We start from the raw sequence: 21,192 nt of genomic DNA, 5'->3' as shown, positions 1-21,192 counted from the left end.
GCGTGTCCTTGATAAGTATGTACCTGTCAGGCAGGGAGGAAGTGGTTTCCTAAAAAAATTGAATCTCTTGTCAAGAGGAACAAGAAGGCTTATGTTAGGATGAGATGCGAAGGCTCAGGTTAGGGCCTTTGAGAGTTACAAGTTAGCCAGGAAAGACCTAGAGAGAGAGAGCTAAGAGGAGCAAGGAGGGAATATGAGAAGTCATTGCCAGATAGAATCAAGGAAAACCATAAAGCTTTCTATAGGTATATCAAGAATAAAAGAATTACTAGAGTAAGATTAGGGCCAATCAACGCTTGTAGTGGAAAGTTGTGTGTGGAGTCTGAAGAGATAGGGGAAGTGCTAAGTGAATACTTTTCATCAATATTCACACCGGAAAAAGACAATGTTCTCGAGGAGAATACTGAGAGACAGGTTACTAGACAAGATGGGATTGAGGTTCACAAGGAGGAGGTGTTAGCAATTCTGGAAAGTGTGAAAATAGGTAAATCCCCTGGGCTGAATGGGATTTATCCTAGGATTCTCTGGGAAGCCAGGGAGGAGATTGCAGAGCCTTTGGCTTTGATCTTTATGTTATTGTCTACAGGAATTAGATTACTTACGTTACTTACAGTGTGGAAACAGGCCCTTCGGCCCAACAAGTCCACACCGATAGTGCCAGAAGACTGGAGGATAGCAAATATTTTCACCTTGTTCAAGAAGGGAAGTAGAGATGACCCTGGTAATTATAGACCAGTGTGCCTTACTTTGGTTGTAGGTAAAGTGTTGGAAAAGATTACAAGTGATATGATTTATAATCATCTAGAGAGGAATAAGTTGATGAGCGATAATCTACACTGTTTTGTGAGGCATAGGTTGTGCCTCACAAATCTTATTGAGTTCTTTGAGATGGTGACCAAACAGTTGGATGAAGTTAAAGCGGTTGATGTGGTGTATATGGATTTCAGTAAGGCATTTGATAAGGTTCCCCACGGTAGGCTGTTGCAGAAAATATGGAGGCATGGAATTGAGGGTGATTTAGTGGTTTGGATCAGAAATTGGCTAGCTGAAAGAAGACAGAAGGTGGTGGTTGATGGGAAATGTTCATCCTGGAGTTCAGTTACTAGTGGTGTACTGCAAGGATCTGTTTTTGAGACAAACTGCTGTTTGTCATTTTTATAAATGACCTAGATGAAGGTGTCAAAGGATGGGTTAGTAAATTTGCATATGACACGAAGGTCGGTGGAGTTGTGGATAGTGCTGAAGGATGTTGTAGGTTACAGAAGGACATAGAAGACAGAGCTGGGCTGAGAGGTGGCAAATGGAGTTTTATGCAGAAAAGTGTGAGGTGATTCACTTTGGAAGGAGCAATAGGAATAAAGAGCATTGGGCTAATGGTAAGATTATTGGTAGTGTAGATGAGCAGAGAGATCTCTGTGTCCATGTACATAGATCCTTGAAAGTTGCCACCCACGTTGATAGTGTTGTTAAGAAGGCATGTGGTGTGTTAACTTTTGTAGGTAGAGGGATTGAGTTTCGAAGCCACGAAGTCATGCTGTAGCTGTACAAAACTCTGGTGCAGCCACACATGGAGTATTGCATACAGGTCTGGTCACCGCACTACAGGGAGAATGTGGAAGCTTTAGAAAGGGTTCAGAGGAGATTTACTAGGATGTTGCTTGGTATGGAGGGAAGGACTTATGAGGAAAGGCTGAGGGACTTGAGGCTGTTTTCATTAGAGAGAAGAAGGTTGAGAGGTGACTTAATTGAGACATATAATCAGAGGGTTAGATAGGGTTACCAGTGAGTGCCTTTTTCCTTGGATGGTGATGGCTCGCAAGAGGGGATATAGCTTTAAATTGAGGGGTGATAGATGATATAGGACAGATACCAGAGGTAGTTTCTTTACTCAGAGTAGTAGAGGAGTGGATGCATTGCCTGCGACAGTAGTAGTACTTCAAGGGCATTTAAATGATCATTGGATAAACATATGGATGAAAATGGAATAGTGTAGGATAGATGAGCTTCAGTTGGTTCCACAGGTGCAACATCAAGGGCTGAAGGGCCTGGCCTGTCCTGTGCTGTAATGTTCTATGTTCTATAACGTGCAAACTCTATGCAGACAGTGCCAAGGCTAGAATCAAACCCAAGGTGAGGCAGCAGTGCTATCTACCGAGCCACGATGCTACGCATATCTTGGGCCTAATTAGTGATTAGTGGTAAAGAATACACCACTGTAAAGGATTCACAAAGCACTTAGATTATAAGAAATTTTATTGCATGATAGAAATAAGTTATGCACATTTGGACAGAGATAATTACCAGGCATTACCTGGTAAAGATACCTCCACTTTTGGAGAGAGCTGATGTATGACTGCATAAGGCCACTGTGCCAAGAGTGTGTGACACCAATAGAAAGTAGGAGTAAATTTAACATGAACATTAATCCCTTCAAAACAATGACCTTATGCAACTCGTGTTGCCTGCACTTAAAGCATATTACAACCAATGAAATATTTTTTGTGATGTCTGGTGGTCTTGCAAAGCACAATATAAATGGGAGTCATTCTTTGAGTCAGGAGCGCTGAATACTCAGAGAGCACAGCCAACTATATTTGGAAGACTTTGGACCTTTATTACACATTCTCTAAATATAAGGTCAATGTAAAGCATTCCATCTCCCTATCTAATCACAAGATTTTCTGCATTGCAATCTGGGTTTATGAAAAACTGACATTTTTATTTACAATTTTTGTGTTTAAGATGTAGACTGCCAGTAGATTGATTTTTAAACAAAATAACAATTTGTGGTCTAAAAATGCACATTTCGGTTGTCTTAGAAAGTTCTTCTATCCTGCTATTTACAAGTTATTGGACCAAAGTCTCAATTGTACGTTCCACACTCATTCTACCTGTACCTGCCCTGAGCTTTACTGCCAATCACTGGTGAATTACAATGAGTTTAGTTCTGTCCACAAGGAAGTGCACTGTTGCTATGCAAACTCATTTATGACAGAAGACCCATAATCCATCAGCCTAAATTGTGCAGTAACCTGCATTGTCGAAGTGATGGAACCAACAAGAGGGAAAAACATATTTGACCTCATCCTTACCAATCTGCCACACTCGTAAGTACCTGTCCACGACAGTATCATTAACAGTGCTTTTGGAGATGAAATCCTGCCTTCATATTGAGAATAACCTCCACCGTGTTGTGTGGCACTATCACCGTGCTACATGGGATAGACTTTGAACAACTCAAGCAACTTAGGACTAGGAATCCACGATGCACTGTGAGCTATCAACAGCAGCAGAATGGTACTCCAACCACAATCTGGTCCAGCATATCCCCCATACAAACATTACCATCAAACCATGAGATAAACCCTGCTTCAATGGTGAGTGAAGGATGGCATGCAAGCAGCATCAGGCATACCTGAAGATGAGGTGTCAAATTGATGAAGCCACTAAACAGGACTAGTTGCAAGACAAACAGCATAAGCAGTAAGTGATAGACAGAGATTAGATTAGATTACTTACAGTGTGGAAACAGGCCCTTCGGCCCAACAAGTTCACACCGACCCGCCGAAGCGCAACCCACCCATATCTCTACATTTACCCCTTTACCAAAAAAAAATCTAAGCTCTGCAGTCTTGCCACATCTACTCATGAATGGCAGTAGACAGTTAAACAATTCACTGGATGAGGAGGCTTCACAAATAACCCCATGCTCAAAGATGGAAGAGCACAGCTCATCAGTGCAAAAGATAAGGCTGAAGCATTTGCATCAATCTTCAGCTAGAATTAAGATTAGAGTGGTGGTGGAAAAGCGCAGCAGGTCAGCCTGACCTGCTGTGCTTTTCCAGCACCACTCTAATCTTGACTCTAATCTCCAGCATCTGCAGTACCCCCCCCTCCACCTTCAGCTAGAATTGCCAACTGGATGATCCATCTCAGCTTCTTCTAGTGGTTCCCAGTATTACAGATACCAGTCTTCAGCCAATTCAATTCTCTCCACGTGAAATCAAGAAAAGATTTGAGGCACTGGATACTGCAAAGGACATGGGCTCTAACAACATTCTAAACATAATACTGAAGACTTGTGCTCCAGAACTTGCCACTCCCCTCGCCAAGTTCTTCCAGTATAGTTACAACATTGGCATCTACCTAACAATGTGGAAAATTGCCCAGGTATGTCCTGTACATAAAAAGCAGGACACATCCAACTCAGCCAATTACCATCCCAACAGTCTACTCTTGAATATCAGTAAAGTGATGAAAGTTGACATCAATAGTGCTATCAATCAACATCTGCTCAGCAATAACCTCAGTGATGCCCAGTTCAGATTCCACCACAACCGATCAGCTCCTGAATTCCAAAGGTGAGATGAGAGTGACAGTCCTTGACGTCAAGGCTGCATTCCCATCACTTTACTAATGACCAAAACTAGATTGGTGGGACAGTAATTGGCTGGATAGGATTTGTCCTGCTTTTTCTGTACAGGACATATCTGGGCAATCTTCCACATTGTTGAGCAGATGCCGGTGTTGTTGCGGAATAATGTGGCTGGGGACATGACCAAGAACTGGAGCACAAATCTTCAGCACTATTGCCAGGACGTTGGCAGTGTCCAGAGCTTGCAACTGTTTCTGGATGCTCTGACCAGAACATTTAGATCCGTTTAAAGTGCTACACAGTGATTGTGTCATGCAAAGCGATAGAGGGTACTCTCAATGTAAAGGTGGGATATGAGGAATAGATTCTTAATGTGACAAATAGTTAATGTCTGTTCACCAAAGTCCAGTTTGGGTTCCACTCAGGTCTTGACCTCAGTACACTCCTACTTCAAACATGTTCAGAAGAGCTGCAAAATGATCCCTATTGCCATTCAGTCCAGGATTGTTTCTGTTACTGCTTCAGTTGACATTAAAGTTGCAATACCGTTTTGGTCTTTGAGGTAGTCCAACTTCCATTTCAGTTTCTAGTACCAAAAATGAACAAGTCTCTTAAACATACTTCTACTCTTAAAAAGAAAGAAGCAGGTTTTTAAATTAATTTCATTACCATAAAACCTATGCAATACAACACACAAAAAAATGTACTCCCCTTTTTTTAATCCTTGTGCCAGATTCCAACAACAACTTGTCGTTCATGTCCCAAATCCTTAAACAATTACACTTCAAATCATGATTTGGAGATGCTGGTGTTGGACAGGGGTATACAAAGTTAAAAATCACACAACACCAGGTTATAGTCCAACAGATTTAATTGGAAGCAAACTAGTTTTCGGAGCGACGCTCCTTCATCAGGTGATAGTGGAGGGCTCAATTGTAACACAGAGTTTATAGCAAAAATTTACAGTGTGATGTAACTGAAATTATACATTGAAAATTGAATGTCTGTTAAGCCTTTCGTCTGTTAGAATACAGTGATAGTTTCACTTCTTTCATGTGTAAATCACAAAACTTTTTTTTAAAAGTTGCATTCTCGGGTTAGCTGTTAACAATGGTGATAGCTAGATAATATGTTGAAGATGTTGGCCTCCTGTGTTCTCTGTTTATGCCATGATGTTTAGATTGATTCTAATCTAAAAAGTGAGTTAATAGAGTTTTACATAAATTCATGCAGTTTTTGAGCTCAGAATTCTACATGAATGCATGCAGTTTTTGAGCAAAGTACAATGTAACTCTGCAAGTACAAATTCACCCCACAAAATAAATGTGTGCGTGTGGGTCTTTGTCTGTGTGTGTGTCTGTGTGTGTCTGTGTGTCTGTCTGTCTGTCTGGGGTGGGGGTTGTGAGTGTGAGAAAGTGTGTGTGTGTGTGTGTGTGTAGTGAGTGCAGAGTGTCTTAAGTCTGTAAGGGGGTGCATGTGGGAGTGTGTGTCTATAAGGGTGTGTGTGGGTGTCTGTGTTTACCTGTGTCCGTGTGTATGTGAGAGTGTGTGTGTGTGTAGTGCAATGGTGATTACCTGTAATGTGACATGAACACAAAGTCCCGGTTGAAGCCCTCCCTATGGGTAGCGAACTTAGCTATCAGCCTCTGCTCACTTTTATCTGCTGCCTGCCCCAAAGTCCACCTTGAATGATGGTCACCCGAAGGTCCATGGCTGAATGTCCTGCACCATTGAAGTGTTCCCCAACTGGCAGAGAACCTTCCTGTCTGTTGATTGTTTTGCGGTGCCCATTCATCCATTGTTGTAGCCTTTGCTCGGTTTCCCCAATGTACCATGCCTCCGGGCATCCTTGCCTGCAACGTATAAGATAGATAACGTTGGCTGAGTCACATGACTACCTGCCATGTACAAGGTGGGAAGTGTTCCCACGCATAATAGTGGCATCTATGTCCACAATCTGACACGTCTTGCAGCGTCAACCGTGACAGGGTTGTATGGAGTTGTCCTGAGAGCCGGGCAGTTTGCTACGAACAATGATCTGTTTGAGGTTTGGTGGTTGTTTAAAGGCAAGTAGTGGAGGTGTGGGGAAGGTCTTGGTGAGATGCTCATCCTCACTGCTGCAACTGACAGCATACCCTTCGTTGTTCAGTACTTCCCAGGAGCTGAAAAATTCTTCGTGACCTGCAACACATTTTCAATGAGGATGAGTGTGATGGAATACTCCCCACATGCCTGGATGGAAGAAACACCAATAATGCTCAAGAAGCTTGATCCCACCCAAGGCAAAGCAGCCTGCTTGATTGTAATCACATTCACAATAATCCAATCCCTCCACAACCAACACTCAGTAGTAGCAGTGTGTAATGTCTACAAGATGCAGTGCAGAACTTCATCAAAGACCCTCAGACAGTACCATCCTAACCCACAACCACTTCCATCTAGAAGTGATACAATCTGTTCTGCTATAACTTGTTTCTTCAACGCAAATTGGCTTTAATGTAATTGAAGAATTTAGACTGTTTTTTGCATAATGTGAACTTTCCATACCTGTGTTGGCTATAATATGTTTCCAGCCCCATTAGTTTAAATGGTGCAGCTATTGTGCAATTTTCTTATAACGAGACATCGCACAAGAACAGAACTATTGCTTTATACCAGAACAAATTGTATATGGGAACACCATCACCTTCAAATTCACCTCCAAGCCACTCGCCATCCTAACTTGGAAATGTATTGTCATTCCTTCGCTGTCATTGAGTCAAAATCCTGGAATTCTTTCCCTAATGGCTTTGTGGGTCAACCTAGAGGATTGCAGAGGTTCAGGAAGTAGTTCACCATCACCTTCTCAGCAGTATCAAATGTTGGTCAGCCAGTGAAACCCACATCCTACAAATGAATATGTATTAAAAAATGTTGAATGATAATCTGCCACCAATTCTCCTGATGATGTTGGAGCTGAAGTCCTCCCCTGCTGCAGGTGGCGCTGGAGGCTCGCTCCTCCCTTGCAGCAGGTGGCGCTGGAGGTGTGGCCCTCCCGTGCGCCAGGTGGCGTTGGAGTTGCAGGCCTCCGTACTGCAGATGGCGCTGAAGGTGCGGGCCTCCGTGCGGCAGGTGGCGCTGGAGGTGTGGCCCTCCCGTGCGCCAGATGGCGCTGGAGTTGCGGTCCTCCGTACTGCAGGTGGCGCTGGAGGTGCGGTCCTTCCGTGCTGCAGGTGGCGCTGGAAGGGTGCTCCTCCCGTGCTGCAGGTGGCGCTGGAGGCTCGCTCCTCCTTTGTAGGTGGTGGCGCTGGAGGTGTGGCACTCCCGTGCGCCAGGTGGCGCTGGAGTTGCAGTCCTCCGTGCTGCAGGTGGCGCTGGAGGTGCGGTCCTTCCTTGCTGCAGGTGGCGCTGGAGGCGTGCTCCTCCCGTGCTGCAGGTGGCGCTGCTCCCGGGGTTTTCGCGGTTGTAGCATCGCAGTTGGTGACAGGAATCCTCTTCCCCGGGTGTTGTGATATAAACAGAGTCTGGGCGGCCGGCCTGCTGCTGTCTGAAATTATAAACGGTCGCCAGTTGTAGCTGACGGGATGCAGCCGGGGAATGTGAAGGATTCGGGCCGGCTGCTGAACGAGCTGTTGCTGCAGAGGAAGTGGCTGGGCCTCGGGCTCCTGCTGCTGGCCTGTCTCTTCCTCCAACTGCTGCTCAACATCTGGTTGCTATGTGTTTCGGTGCTACTGGTGTTGCTAGGCGGCTGGCTGGGCTCACAACTAATGCTCAGCCCCACCAATCTGGTCCACTTGGAAAGATTTATCAGGTTGGAGCCCACCCTACCCCAGGCAGACTCTGAATTGCTGCTGGCCAAGGAGATCGAAGGCACCATCACCAAGATAGTCAGGGATTTTGTCACTTCTTGGTACAGGACCGTCAGCAAGGAGCCAGAGTTTGAGAATGAGGTGCAGAGAGCCATGCATGCCATGGCTTTGGAGCTGAAGAGAAGGATGGAGCGTGTCGACAGGAAAGGACTGGCTCAAAGGATCCTTGTTTTGTGCAGCTGTCACCTGGAGGTTTACATGAAGGCCAAGAAGACTTCACGCGAGAAGATTGGCCGCCACCATGCAGAAGATAATCAGTCACTGTGGAAAATATATTGCAAAGTCAATGACGCTCATATTGCGCTTCAGAGTCCTGCTACAGAAGTGAATTATGCAAGGGGCATTGTTGATCTACTTCTGCACGTGTTGGTGCCCTATCCCAATCTAGAAACCAGGACAGGGAGGTTTGTGGTGAGAGAGCTAATCATGTGCAATGTGCTTCTACCCCTTATAAACAAAATGGCAGACCCAGATTGGATAAATGGTATTATCATAGACATTTTTACCAAATCCAGCAGCAAGACAGTGGAGGTAATGGAGAAGTCTTTGCAGCTGATCATGCCCACTTCCTTGCCCTTGAAACCCCAAAAAGAGGTAATTGCTGAATCAGTGCCAACTCCGAAAACCGAAGATCTTCATTGCTATGATGCTGATAGCTTAGAGATCAATATGGAGGAGACAAACCTATCAGTAAATGGAAATGCAAGTAAAACAAATGAAAAGTTTGAAAAATCAGTACAAAATACAACCAGTGGCTATGATCACCAAAGGCCAGACAAATTAAACCTCTTCTATTCATGTGAGGAATTTGAACCCGAAACACCACAATCTGATGTGAGAAAGGATTCTACAGAATCATTAACACTGTTGGCATCTGAAGAACTGGCTGTGGACAGGCTTACTCCAATGGAACTAGCTAATACTTTTGATGCACTAGAAGATGCAAGTGGTGATGAGCTAAATGTAGGTGAATCCACAGTTTTGCCATCATTTGACCAAAATGCAGCTTCTGTAGGGTTGGAGCATGTTGATGACGTTGGAAAAGAAGAGGCTTTTGGTAAATTAGCGACATCCACAACTATTTTAGCTCATGAAACAATCCGAATTCTTTCCAGCCCACACCCTTTTCAGGAAAAGGAGGCTGTTCCGTCAGATGGTTCATCTTGTAACTCCTTAGATGTTGTGTCCACAGGACCTGTGCATGCATCCTCACCCACTTCAATAAGTATGTCTGCTTACAGTTTTGAACCTATTTGCAGTCCGGACACACCAGTGGTGATTCACAATTTGAGGATCAGTGGAACAGTCACAGCAAAAGAACACCGAGGAGGAGGATTTCATCCTTACACACTGTACACTATTAAGGTAAGTCACTTTTTCCTTTATGATGTTCTTTGATCTTAGCACTAATGTTGCTGAAAGGCAAATTTTAATTTATCCCTACAACTTGCCAGAAAGCAGGAAATTTTGATTTTAAGGTAAACCTGTAAACTGACCTTTCCACGTGGTATGAGAGGTGACAGGTGAAGTGCAGGAGCCTGAGCGAGAAAGTGAGACCTTGAGTTGGAGTGTGTGAAATGGGAGACTGAAAGCTGGGAAGAGGAATGCAATGTATTGAGAATTGAAGAGGAGGGAAGCACCTTTATAAAGTAGTGAGGAGAGCTACAGTAGGCCTAGAGTGGGTGAGTATGGTTTTCGGGAAAATCTGTAAGAATATCCTTAGCAGTAACTCAAAACAAAGTAACTCTGTATTTTTAGTGACTAAATTCCAATAATAAATAGGATAATGGTTTGAATTTGATCCAGAGTATATTTCTGTACAAGAGTGCTTTGATACAAAAGCCTGTCGAAGAATTGCTGGTATAACAAATTTTGTGGACAGTTATATCATCTCTGATGTAGATCAGGTTGAGATCAACAGAACAGTGCAAATCAGGTGTTGCGTTTGGGTTTTTGAGATTAATGTCTAACTGAGCTTTCTCCATAATGAGGGCTACCTACTTTCACTTCTATACCATCAATCACCTCCAACTGTGCCTGGAAAAGGACTGTCCTCCAAGTCATTTCTAACAAGCTCTTGAGCTGTCAGCCATCTCATCTTTTGCCTTCTGTTCTCCAGAATACTTCTGCACTCTCTCGCCTTTCCAACTGGCATGGCTTTCCACACAACTGGTGTAGATATTCATGACCAGATCTGACACCAATATACGAGACACTATCAACTCTATTTTCTGTGAAGGATACTCCTTATACCAGGGTCTTTCAGGAGCACAGAGGTTACCCCAGCTTCTTTGCACTGTTTATCAACTGGTTTCTTAAACTGTTATCCTTTCCGTAGTCTCAGACACTTTGAGTGCAGAAAGAGACCATTTGGTCCATAGTGTCTGCACTGGTCAACAATGATCAGACTACACTAATTCCATTTTCCAGCTCTTCACCCATAGCCCTGGAGATTACGGCAACACAGATGAATATCTAAATCCTGTCTAAATGTTTTGAGAATTTCTGACTCAGCTATTAGGGAGTAGTTCCGACTCTCATGATTTGCTGAGTGACAATATTTCTCCTTAGCTCCCCTCTTAGCCTTCTACCCTTAACTTAAAAGAGATTCCCTTGTTATTGACCCCTCCACAGATGGAAAAAGTGCCTTCCTAATCTCCTTAGTGTACTCTCATCAATCTTATTCACTTTGATTAAGTCCCCTGTCAACCTTTACATGGGAGGTGGGAAAGTGTGAGGTTATGCACTCACTTTGGTAGGGATAGTAGAGGCTTTGTGTATTTTCTAAATGTGGAAAGAAATCTGAAGCACAAAGGGACTTGGGAACCCTAGTTTAGAATTCTCTTAAGGTTAGCATGCAGGTTCAGATTGCAGTTGGGAAGGCAAATGTAATATTAACATTTGTTTCAAGGGGACTAGAATACAAGAGTAAAGATATACTGTTGATGCTGTACAAGGCACTGGTTAGTGGCATTTGGAATATTGTGAGCAGCTTTGTGCTGTGTATCTAAATGAGGATGTGCCAGCATTGGAGGGGCTCCAGAGGAGGTTGACAAGAATGATCCCAAAGATGAGAGGCTTGTCAATGGAGTTTTGAAGGATGAGAGGTTGATGGTTTTGATTGAAGCTTGCAACATCTTGGGAGGCCTGGGTGGAGTGGATAAGGAGGCTATGTTTCCACGAGTAGGAGAGACTGGGACCTGAATGCACAGCTGCAGAGTGAAGGGATGACCCTTTAGAACTGAGATGGGGAGGAAGTTCTTCAGCCAGAGGATAGTGAATCTGTGGAACTCATTGCTGCTGAAGGCTTTGGAGGCCAAATCATTGAGTGTATTTAAGACAAGAGTAGGTAAGTTCTTGATTAGTAAGAAACTGAAGGTTTACAGGGAGAAGGCAGAATAGGATTGAGAAACATATCAGCCATGGTTGAATGGTGGAGCAGATTTGATGGGCCGAATGGCTTAATTTTACTTCTATGACTTATGGTCTTAGAGACACAATGGGCTGAAGGGTCTGTTTCAATGCTGTTTGACTCTATGACATACTTTTCCATCTTGAGTTCCATTTGCCACTGTTCTGAATTATGGGCACTATCTCCATTATGCGCACCTATTGATAAGCCTCCCACCTGCCCTGGCTCATTTCCAGATATCAGGCCCAGAACTGTCCCTTCCTCTGTTGGTCCTTTAACATACTAGCTAAAGAAGTTCTCCTGGAAACAGTTTAAGAATCTGCTCCCTCAATATCTTGCACACTTCAACAATCCCAGATAATGTTTGTATTGTTGGAATTCCCGATTACAGCTTTCTTATTTTTATACTTCTCTGAAGTTTGATCCTCATTCTCTTCTGATTGTGTCAGGGGGTGCAAAAGTACATACGCAGCAGCCTGTTTGCCCTGTCTGTGTTTTTTTATGGCCTCAATATGGCCTCATTTGATCCTTCCACAATATTATCTCTCCTCACTGCTATAATTGATTCCTTGATCAATATTGCGGCAACCCGTCACCATTCCCCTCTCTATCTTGTCTGATTACCCCTACAATCAGGAATGTTGAGCTGACCTGCACATCTTTCAGTAGCAGTCGGGTTGTAGGAGTGATGTCAAAGTAGTTTGCACCTATGTTCGCTCATCTAACTTATTCTTCAGGCTCCCTACATTTAACCTTGCTGAACTCACTACTATCTCATGTAGCCTGTGTTTCTTCTGCCTTCCACACTAACTAGTGTTTAACTTCTGTACCATCTCAGCTTCTGTACCCTCTGAACTACTCATCAGGATCCCATCTCCCTGCCAGTCTAGCTTGAATTCACCCCAGTAGCATAAACACACGTCCCTGCAGGGAACCATTACTCTCACCATTTTGCAAGGCTGAGTAATGATTTGTAAGTGATTTGTATTTGAGGGATTCCCTCGCAACCTGCCTGGAACCCCTGTGGGGATCCCCATTCCCCCTCTGCTGCACTTGTTTGAGCTACGGGGTGACTGTGTCATGAGATATGCTATCCTCAAACCTCAGCTTTGTGAATGCACCGTATTGTCCCCAGCTGACACTCAGTGCCTCATGGTTCGGAGCTCCAGCTGGTGGTACCTCCTACACACACGGCCATCCAAACCACCAGGAGCATCTAGGAATTTCCACAGAATGCAGGATAGAGAGATTATGGACCTGAGTTCCCCAGACTTTTCTTAATAGAATATGGACCCTTGTTTTTGTTTTACCCTTATTCCTACTTAAGTATAGGCAAGAAAAATATTTTTCTTGTTTGTCAGGCAGCAACCAGAGTGCCTCAACTCGATCAATTGAAGAAGTTTTGAAGTTCTAAACATATTAATTATCTGTGTAAATTATTAAAACTCTACTTATGCCCTTAACTTGAATCAATGTCTAACCACAAGAGACAAGTGAGGAATACTTACCAATGACCTACCTGCTCTCCTGTGACATCACACTTTGATTTTGTTGAAGTGGCTCCACACCAGTCTCCCCTTCTGGGACTCCTCTATCTGTGCTGCTCTTTTACACCTCGCTGCCTCTGCTCCCAATTTCCGCATGTGTCTGTCCCTAGTCGAGGTGAATGTGAGGACTGCAGATGCTGGAGATTAGAGTCGAGAGTGTGGTGCTCGAAAAGCACAATAGGTCAGGCAGCATCCGAGGAGCAGGAAAATCGATGTCTCTGGCAAAAGCCCTTCATCAGGAATGAGGCTGGGAACCTCTGGGATGGAGACCCCACACCCCCATTTATCTCTCTCCACCCTTGAGGCTCCCAGCCTCATTCCTGATGAAGGGCTTTTGCCAGAGACGTTGATTTTTCCTGCTCCTCGGATGCTGCCTGAACTACTGTGCTTTTCCAGCACCACACTCTCGACTCTGTCCCCAATCTATCTGCTTCTGGGAGCTCTCCATTCTTATTGCTCATTTTAACCTTGCTGCTTCCAGTCTAGAGTCCCCCACATGTCTGCTTCAGTCTGCATGCTTCTCTCCTGCCTTTTCTCCTCCTTCTCATTGACACTGACCGCCTACATCGGGGTCCCCCTGAACCCTCACCTTCAATTTTCGTGAGCTCATTGCGTCCTTGCACAATAAATGGTGCATTTTTGAGTTGGGAAGAGAGAAAGAGGCCACAACTGGGAAGTAGGGAATAGGAAAGAGATGGCAACTGGCAGTTTGGGAGTGGACAAAAGGCTGCAGCCTGGGGTTGGAAAGGCAAACTTGGAGGAATGGGAGCAGGGAAGGCCAACCAGGTCCTGCAGGAATCAACATTAAAATGCTCAGCACAATTGCAGGCCCCATTAACTTACTACTGTTGAAGCGAAACAATGATAAATAAGGTAACTTTCATGGAGGACTTATTGTATATCCTTTCAACAGTATGAAACTGCATTGGACACAGAGAATCCTGGAACACTCCAGCAGGTGGCATATCACACTGTTAATCGACGCTACAGTGAATTCTTGAATCTGCAAACTAGACTGGAAGAAAAGGCAGAACTACGCAAGCTCCTCAAAAGTAAGAAAGTAACAACATTGTAAATCCCAATCTTGCAAATCTATCATCACAATCTCCAGAGAGTTGCCTCATCGCTTGTGATGTAATAGGAGCTTGGAATCTGAGTGACACTGAGTGGTGGAGCGAGGAAATGAACGAGTGCACAAATACATACACTACACATACCTGGCTTTGCGATACATTGGCCAATTTTAAATCAAGAGATTCATGTGTCACTGTTGGGCTGTTTTTCTCATTCTTCCTTTGAGGAAGAACCTTCTGTTCAGCACTGTCTGAGTTTGAGAGTCCAAAACGTGGAATGCATGAAAGGTCTGTGCACAGCCTACCAAATTTTATGGTGCTTTAACTGTTTCTGTCAGTCTTTTCTGAAAAAGCTGTTTGTCTTGTATTCCCCAGGGTATTCATTCAGATGCACTTTATATATTAACATCTGCTCATAATTTAATTTTTTAAAAAGCCCTCACATTCTTAATCATAAAATATATGAACCATGTAGATGCTGCACCTCTGAAACAATTAAAAGTAGAATTGACCTCAGACTCGAAACCTTAATTTTATTTTCGCATCCTAAATGCTGCCAGACTTCCTGAGATTCCCTAGCAACTTTGTTTTTATTTGAACAAAATATATAATGTGCCTTTACCCATTTTAACATGTGAATATCCAGATTACGTTTATGATCCATTGCGTCAGTGAATAAATTAGAATGTACTTTTTTTCTCATGAGTCACGTTCCATATTTCCTCTGAAAGCATTCTTACTTTTAATTTTATTTCAATAATATTTTATTAGAATATTAACAGAACATTGAAAACATTTTTAATATTTGTCATATTTCAATACATTATTTCCAAATTCCAGTCAAACTTAAAAAATGAGTTTGTTTTGGGAGCCTTTCAGTTTTATCATGTAATACAAACTGATAATTCAATGACATCATTTTCAGAGTGCTTTGCGTGGAAATTAGCACAAACTTTTAAAAAAACTTATTTCGTTTGATATTCTGTAAAATGCTTTCTTTTGGCTTTCAGATGTGAAAGGACCAAAGAAGCTCTTTCCCGATCTGCCATTTGGAAACATGGACAGTGATAAAGTAGAGGCTCGAAAAAGTCTTCTGGAGACCTTTCTGAAAGTAAGAGAAAAGTGACAGATGATTTTAGTGTTTCTTTCCTTGTGGATGATAGGTGTCCAGTTTGAAACTCATCAGTTTACCCTAGTCTGGCAGTACTTTATTCAGTCAACTAAGCGTCCTCTTGTGTTTACTCAACGCATTATTAGACGCCCTTTATTGAAAGAAGATCTGTATATTTGTGATGTCTTGTGTTCAATATTTATCTAATTCTGGGGTCAGCGTTGGGTACACTTGAGTCGATGTGGCATCATTAGATATAGGTCAATTTTCAACACTTGTAGTCCAAGTCCAATCATAAAAATACAACTTTTGTTGAATCTGTGATGATGCTTTTCATTTCCCACATCAGCCATCTATGGTTTTGGAAGGTAAGGTTGTGGACAAATATTAGCCATCTTTGTGCAGATGTTTGTCATTTCAAGCTGTATGAAAATTTACCAAATTTTCTTTACATAATGTCTGTGCAGTCCTCAGAAATTTTTCATATTGCTTTAATAAAAGACATGATTGAACACCTTCTGTTATAAATGAAGTGTAACTGAAATAATATTTCCCAAATTCACTTCCTGTATGCCCATTTTCTCTGGTTGTCAATGCGTTTGCTTCTGTGAAGGTACAGCTGTGGAGCTACAATGAATGAAAAATCAAATCTGCTATTCTGTTTGTTAAGCATGAACTGTTATTGTTTTATTTCTGGCCTTTTTATGTGGAACTGTTCAGGATATAGTCTTTTAACTCTTTTTATACAGCAACTATGTGCCATTCCTGAAAGTGCATATTCTGAGGAAATGCAGGAGTTTCTGGCTCTAAATACTGATGCTAGAATTGCTTTTGTGAAGAAATCCTTTGTGTCCAGGATTGATAAGGTAAATTTTAACTTCAGGACTAATTTTGCCCAAGCTTTTATTAACCGGTCTTTTTTAAAAAGAGCTGCTCTTTGTTCAATACTATACAACAATAACTCCATATTTTTAAATAAAAGTTGAGAAGTTCAGTTCTCAGATGGAATGTGCTAATTCTGGGACACAGTACTACTGTTTTGAATCTCTGATTTGTGATTTCAACCACAATGGATTACAATCCTCAAGATTTCTTTTTAATTTTTTTTTCAACCAGAGGAATTGATGATGTTCGGAGTGAGGTTATACCAAGGATATATTGTACTAAGAGGTTTATTCTGCTGAAGGGTTTAATGGGGTTGATTGCAACAGCTGTAAGGAAATTTATCTTAGCATGGGTTTCTTTCCCTGCAGATTGTTGTCAGTGCGATAGTGGATACTTTGAAGACAGCATTCCCTCGAATAGAACCCCAGAGCCCTACTGAAGATGTGGGAGAATGTGAGGTAGATGGAAAATCTCAAGGGGATGGAAAGAAAGTGACCAAGTAGGTATCAATGTTAATATCAATATCAATTCAAAAAAAAATCAGTAAATAAACTCTTCAGTGAGTGTCTGAGTCCTATTTTGTTCCTTTCTAAAATCTGCTTTTAATAGAAACAAATTTGATTTGGTTTTTGATTTGATGTTTTGACTTAATTTATTGTAGTCACATTTACTGTGAAAAGCTTTGTTTTGCAAACAGTACAGGCAGATCATAGCAAACAAGTGCATACAGATCATAGGGTGCTTAAGACAGAGAGAGGTATACAAGGTTACAGTTGCACAGGAGGTCCATAAAGCAAGATCACCATTCGCAAGATCAGCATGATTTGAAATTAGAGAGGTCCATTCAGTACTAGTGTCAGCTGTAAAGCCAGTGGTTAGATCACTGAGGTATGGATTTATACCATATGAGAGGCAAAACAAAATTGGAGACTTGAAGTATTTTAGGAGATTTAACCTGGACCATGTGGATTGTTCTGGAGATGTGTTATGATCATATTATCAATGTTGTATTATGTACAACAAATACAGAAATTTAGCCTTTGGCACTTTTGAGTATTGTCAACATTTTTTTTCCAGATCTCGTCTGAGGTTTACTTCCAGTAAAATTGCTCCAGCACTGAATGTTGGTGACATTCAAGCAAAAGTCACATACTGCTACAATGAGAACAATGTAAGACTCCAGTTTTCTATAATTTATATTATCTATATTTAAAGTTTCCATTGACATTGGAATACCACTACACAGGTATGAAATGTTTCTGCAATAAAGCCTGCTCCTTTTACTTTGACAAAGATATTTATATTTTGTTTTAATTTAATTTTTACTTTTCCACTCTTATAAAATATCTTATGTTAGTTCAGTGAAATGTCCCTGCTGTTTGCTTAGTGCTCTAAATAATGAAGCCAAGAGCATTTTATACTTTTTTTTTAACACATCTCTCTACCTGTTCTGCCACCCTTAACGACTTGGGTAGGTATACACCCAAGTTCAACTTCTGAACACCATTTAGAATACCACCCTTTTTAGTTTACACTATCTTTGTGTTCTGGCCATCTGTCAGTTAATTGTCTTCACCATGAATTTGTCAATGTCTTGTTGAAATTCTATACTATCCTAATCCCAGGTTAGAATTCTTTTAAGTTTTGTACATCTACAGACTTTGACATTTGAACTTCCAAATTTCAACTGTGAAATGTCCCAATGAATTTCTCCTGCAATCCTTTCAAGGCTATTGTTTTCCCTTTTAATGTGTTGCACCTAGTATTCTATGCATTACTTCAAATGTGGTCAAATCAGGGCTTTGTTCAGCTTTAGTAAAACTTGATCACCTTTATTTTCCAATCCTCTTGTTACAAAGGCAACAAGTTCCTTTGGCCCTTCTGATTTTACTCATATCTGTTATATTTTGTTGATCTGTGTGCATGAACCCTGAAATCTTCACTTTCTCTAGTTCCATGATATACTATTTGGATATATCCTTTTATTGACCCAAAGTACTGTAGATGACTTGTGTTGGAATACATATGGCAATGTTAACCCATTTGAGGGCGGCACGGTGGCACAGTGGTTAGCACTGCTGCCTCACAGCGCCAGGGACCTGGGTTCAATTCCCACCTCAGGCGACTGACTGACTGTGTGGAGTTTGCACGTTCTCCCCGTGTCTGCGTGGGTTTCCTCCAGGTGCTCCGGTTTCCTCCCACAGTCCAAAGATGTGCGGGTCAGGTGAATTGGCCATGCTAAATTGTCCATAGTGTTAGGTAAGGGGTATATGTAGGGGTATGGGTGGGTTGCGCTTCGGCGGGTCGGTGTGGACTTGTTGGGCCGAAGGGCCTGTTTCCACACTGTAAGTAATCTAAAAAAAAAGAGTGACTTGGATGTTACTTAAAATGACAAATAAGTATTGATTATTTTATGTTCCAGTCTACACTTTCATGCCACGATCAAAATTCTAAAAATCTTAAAAACAATAAGGTAGATAAGACGCCAGGGCCTAATGTGATCTATCCCAGAATACTGAGGGAGGCAAAAGAAGAGATTACTGGGGCCTTGACAGAGATCGCTGTATCCTCTTTAGCCACAGGCAAGGTCTCAGAAGACTGGAGATTAATCGATGTTATTCATTTCTTTAAGAAGGTAAACAGGCATAATCCAGCAGGTTATAGGCTGGTGAGCCTTACGTCAGTGGTAGGGAAATTATTGGAGAGGCCACTTAGCGACAGGATTTACGCATTTGGAAAATAATTGACGTATTCTGGATAGTCAGCAAGGCTTTGTGTGGGAAGGCTTTGGCTCACAAATTTGGTTGAGTTTTTTGAGGAAGTGATGAAGGTGATTCAGAATAGGGCAATAGATGTTGTCTACATGGACTTTACTAAAGCATTTGACAAGGTACCTCATGGTAGGATGGATCTGAAGATTAAATCACCATGGGATCCATGGTAAGTTGGATACAACATTGGCTTGGTCAGAGAAGACAGAGTAGTTGTGGAGGAGTGTTTTTCTGACTGGAGTTGTGTGATCAGTGCTGTTCTGTAAGGATCAAAGTTGGGAGCTATGTTGTTTGTAATATATAAAAATGATTTGAATGAAAATGTAGATGGTCTGATTAGTAACCTTGCAGATGACATGAAATTTGGTAGACTATTGGATAGTTAGGAAGGTTGCCAAAGGATACAGCAGGATAAAGATCTGCTGGAGAGTTGAGCTGCGAAATGGCAATGAAGTTTAATCTAGACATCTGTGAGGTAAGGCATTTTGGGAGGTCAAATGCAAGAGGAAATTATAGTGTAAATGGCAGAACCATTACAAGCAGTGATCTACAGAGGGGTCTTGGGGTGCAAGTCGAAAGCTTCCAGAAAGTGTCAATACAAATGGATGAGTTGATAAAGAAGATTTACGGCCTGCTTGCCATTATCAGTCCGGGCATTGTGTATAAAACTTGACAAATCATGTTACAGCTGCAAAAGACTTCAGTTAGACCACATTTCAAATACTATGTGCAGTCTGGTTTCCATACCATTGGAAGGATGTGGAGGCTTTGGAGAGTATGCAAAAGAGGTTTACCAGAATGTTGTCTGGATTAGAGTGCTTTAGCTGTAAGGAGGGTTGGACAAACTTGAATTGTTTTGCTAGAGCATTAGAGGCTGAGGGCAACCTGATGGAACTGTATAAAAATTATGAGAGGCATGGATAGGGTGGATAGTTGGAATCTTTTTTCTAGACTAGAAATGTTAAATACCAAGTACCATAGGTTTAAGAGAGAGGGGTAAAGTTTAAGGAGATGTATGAGGCATTGTTTTTTTCAGAGGATGGTAGGAGCCTGTAATGCTGCCAGTGGAGGTGGTAGAAGCTGATTTAATAGCAATATTTAAGAGGCATTTAAACAGACCGAGAAACAGGCAGGGAATAGAGGGATATGGACCATAAATGGGATTAGTTTAGAATGGCATCAAGTTGATATGGACATGGTTGGCTGAAGGGTCTGTTCCTGTGCTGTACTGCTCTATGTTCTCAATCAAATCATTTTCCATGCTTCATGAATACAAACTTAGTTTATATAATCCTTCCTTTAATGTAGCCTTTGGAGTCTAACAACTTGTAAACAAATGTGCCAGTGAGTATGCTCACAGCAAGGTCCCATAGTTAGGTAATCCAGTTTGGTGGTGATCAGGAATGAATGCTGGCCAGGACACAGGAATGATCTCAAATAGTGCCATCACATCTTTTAGGCCCACCTTTACAAGTAGAAAAAAATGTCTGTCTGATCCCAAAAAATAGTGACATTGACAATTCTGCACTCCTTCAGTGCTGCTTTTAAGTATTAACTTAGGTTAAGTGCTCATGCCTGGGATAGGGAGGAGGAGTCTTGAATCTTTATTTCTTTTGGCCCAGAGGTAAGAACACTGACAAGAAGTCAAACTGATAAGAAGAATATTAAGTAAGTGAAGCACTCTTAATGTCAAACTCTCTTTATTTTTCTCTTGACCTTCCTAAGCAGTAAGGCTATTTTTCAAAATTCCCATATGTTATAAGAAGACTCAACTTAATCGGCATTGCCCTACCCTTTGGAGACTCAACATTTCAAGTCAGGATGATGCCAGGGTAGTACTTAGATGAGGTAACCCATAGCTAACAAGCTTAGTTAGTTTTTAAGCTTCATTAACTCTCCTGAGACTATTGCCTCTTGGACTACATGATGCTGTCATGAAGAAACAATATTTTCTACCTTGATACCAGTTGATACTTTACTTCCTTCCTTTCACTTGAAAATCCCAGTAATTAGTAAATTGTAATGTCTCACACCAAATACATAAATTCTAATTAAATATAATTGTGGAAATATTAGCTGTGGAGTTGAGAGAAAATGAAATAAAATCATGCAACAAACCTATGTTAATCAATCTCTGTCAAGACTGATTTACATAATGTTGTGCTGTTGA

General features: G+C 41.9%; 1 protein-coding gene across 1 annotated transcript in view; it reads left to right on the top strand.

The window, feature by feature from the left end:
- Nucleotides 1-7,826: 7,826 nt before the first annotated feature.
- snx19b (sorting nexin 19b) overlaps nt 7,827-21,192 on the top strand; it is a 162,985-nt gene continuing 149,619 nt past the window's right edge. The window contains exons 1-6 of the mRNA XM_060846864.1: nt 7,827-9,588; nt 14,096-14,234; nt 15,266-15,366; nt 16,116-16,232; nt 16,620-16,750; nt 17,329-17,422. Of these exons, the coding sequence (XP_060702847.1) occupies nt 7,939-9,588; nt 14,096-14,234; nt 15,266-15,366; nt 16,116-16,232; nt 16,620-16,750; nt 17,329-17,422 (2,232 nt within the window). The 5' untranslated portion in view covers nt 7,827-7,938. The remainder of the gene's footprint in view (nt 9,589-14,095; nt 14,235-15,265; nt 15,367-16,115; nt 16,233-16,619; nt 16,751-17,328; nt 17,423-21,192) is intronic.

This window comes from Hemiscyllium ocellatum, chromosome 29 (assembly GCF_020745735.1).
Source record: "Hemiscyllium ocellatum isolate sHemOce1 chromosome 29, sHemOce1.pat.X.cur, whole genome shotgun sequence".
NCBI lineage: Eukaryota > Metazoa > Chordata > Chondrichthyes > Orectolobiformes > Hemiscylliidae > Hemiscyllium > Hemiscyllium ocellatum.
Note: the sequence above shows the minus strand (reverse complement) of the source record. Positions and strands in the feature narration are given on the sequence as shown.